We start from the raw sequence: 1492 nt of genomic DNA, 5'->3' as shown, positions 1-1492 counted from the left end.
AAAAAAAAAAAAAAAAGCCTTTTTCAGACCTTGTTGTGTGTGTGTATGTGCATATATGTGTGTGTCACAAAGCAATCTGATACCTGGTTGTCTATCTTGATCTCTGTGAGTGTATCATTGTCTCGCAACGCATCCACCAGAGCCTGCACCCCTGCCCCGGTGATGAAGTTGGACTCCAGGTTCAAACTTCGCAACGTCTTGTTCGCCCGCAGCATGTCGCTGAACGCCTGTGAGGCAGAACGAGGAAAAATGTAAGAACACAAAGCTACAAGTTGCGAACAGAGCTATTAAAAAGTCTGCGCGCCGCTCCCTCTCACCACAGCAATCGGGTCGTTACTCCGTGTTGCTGCCAGGCTGAACTTCTTGACGTGCGTGTTCTTCTCCATGGCTTTGGCGAGTTCCTTCAGCGTGGGAATTGGAATGTTCTGGAAAAAAAAAAAAGACACACTCTTATCAGTCCAGAGATATACCACAGCATGTAAATGCACTCTGTCCTCTATGCACACGCGTGTGTTTGTGTACCTTAATGTTGTTGAGGTTGACCTCCGTTAAGGAGCCGTCGTCGCTTTTTATCCTCTGCAGAGTTTCTTCTACGTTAGTGGGATTGGGAGGCTCATCAAACACTGGGTTCATCTTCTCCCCTTTGATCACATCTAGGAAAGAAAAAAAAAAAGAAAAAAAAAGACACACCGATGTCAAAAAAAGTTGATCTTTTTGGGACCATTGAATAAAAACATTTAATTCTATGATCATACTTACTGTTGTAACCCCCTTTACTTCCATCATACGTCTGACTACTGGTGACCAGCGTGTGAACACCCAGGATTGCTGCGAACAAAAGCAAAATAGAGACTCAGTCGGTTTGTACGCATGCGTTCTCCAGGGTTCAAAAATTCACCACTACGTGAATGAAGGGTAACCAGATCTAGAGGTCATAGCAGACAAGTGGTGTTATTTTGCTCAGCGACACCTTTTGTTCGCCCTATTGTCACACGCGGTAAAAGACGGTGCCTCGGGAGAGACAGTCGGAGTGAAAGGAGCTTGTGTTTTACTGTCCCAGCAGAGACTGAGCTCAGGCACACTGAAAGTTTCTCCCCCCCCCCCCCACACACAAAGTGTGTGCAGCACACAACGAAACCCTGATACAGAGTTGTGCTTTTTAAAGCTTCCTCAAAGATATGTATCCATTCTTACCTGCTAGATCACACAGTTCTGTGTCTGTGGCGCTGGATAGGGCTTCCTCTAACTCTGGATCGAGGGTTGTGACTTCCTCCTTGCGTGTTTCTATTGGTTTCTGCTTTGGAACAAACGCTTTACCTATAGAGAAAGAAAGAAGGAAAAGATGGTGAGGAAAGAGGAGAAGGAGATGATTCAGCCCCCTGAACAAATGGGCAGGAAACACTTCAACATCAGCACAGACAGAAGAGACAGGTACATGTAAGCCAGTTGACGCTTTTGAGACGTTACGCAACCTCTCAAAAAAAAAAAAAAA

The 1492-nt window shown here is 45.4% G+C and overlaps 1 protein-coding gene across 1 annotated transcript; it reads right to left on the bottom strand.

Annotated features, from left to right (window-relative positions):
* Nucleotides 1–20: 20 nt before the first annotated feature.
* On the bottom strand, nucleotides 21–1435 carry LOC113745257 (tropomodulin-2-like; the record flags this gene model as incomplete). Its single annotated transcript, XM_027276779.1, has 5 exons — nucleotides 21–227; nucleotides 318–425; nucleotides 523–653; nucleotides 760–828; nucleotides 1195–1435. Coding segments are annotated over 5 exons (753 nt in total), but the record flags the coding sequence as incomplete, so codon positions are not given.
* Between the last annotated feature and the right edge of the window lie 57 nt (nucleotides 1436–1492).

This window comes from Larimichthys crocea, unplaced genomic scaffold (assembly GCF_000972845.2).
Source record: "Larimichthys crocea isolate SSNF unplaced genomic scaffold, L_crocea_2.0 scaffold5617, whole genome shotgun sequence".
NCBI classification, from domain to species: domain Eukaryota; kingdom Metazoa; phylum Chordata; class Actinopteri; family Sciaenidae; genus Larimichthys; species Larimichthys crocea.
The sequence above is the reverse complement of the archived record's forward strand: the minus strand, read 5'-3'. Positions and strand labels throughout refer to the sequence as shown.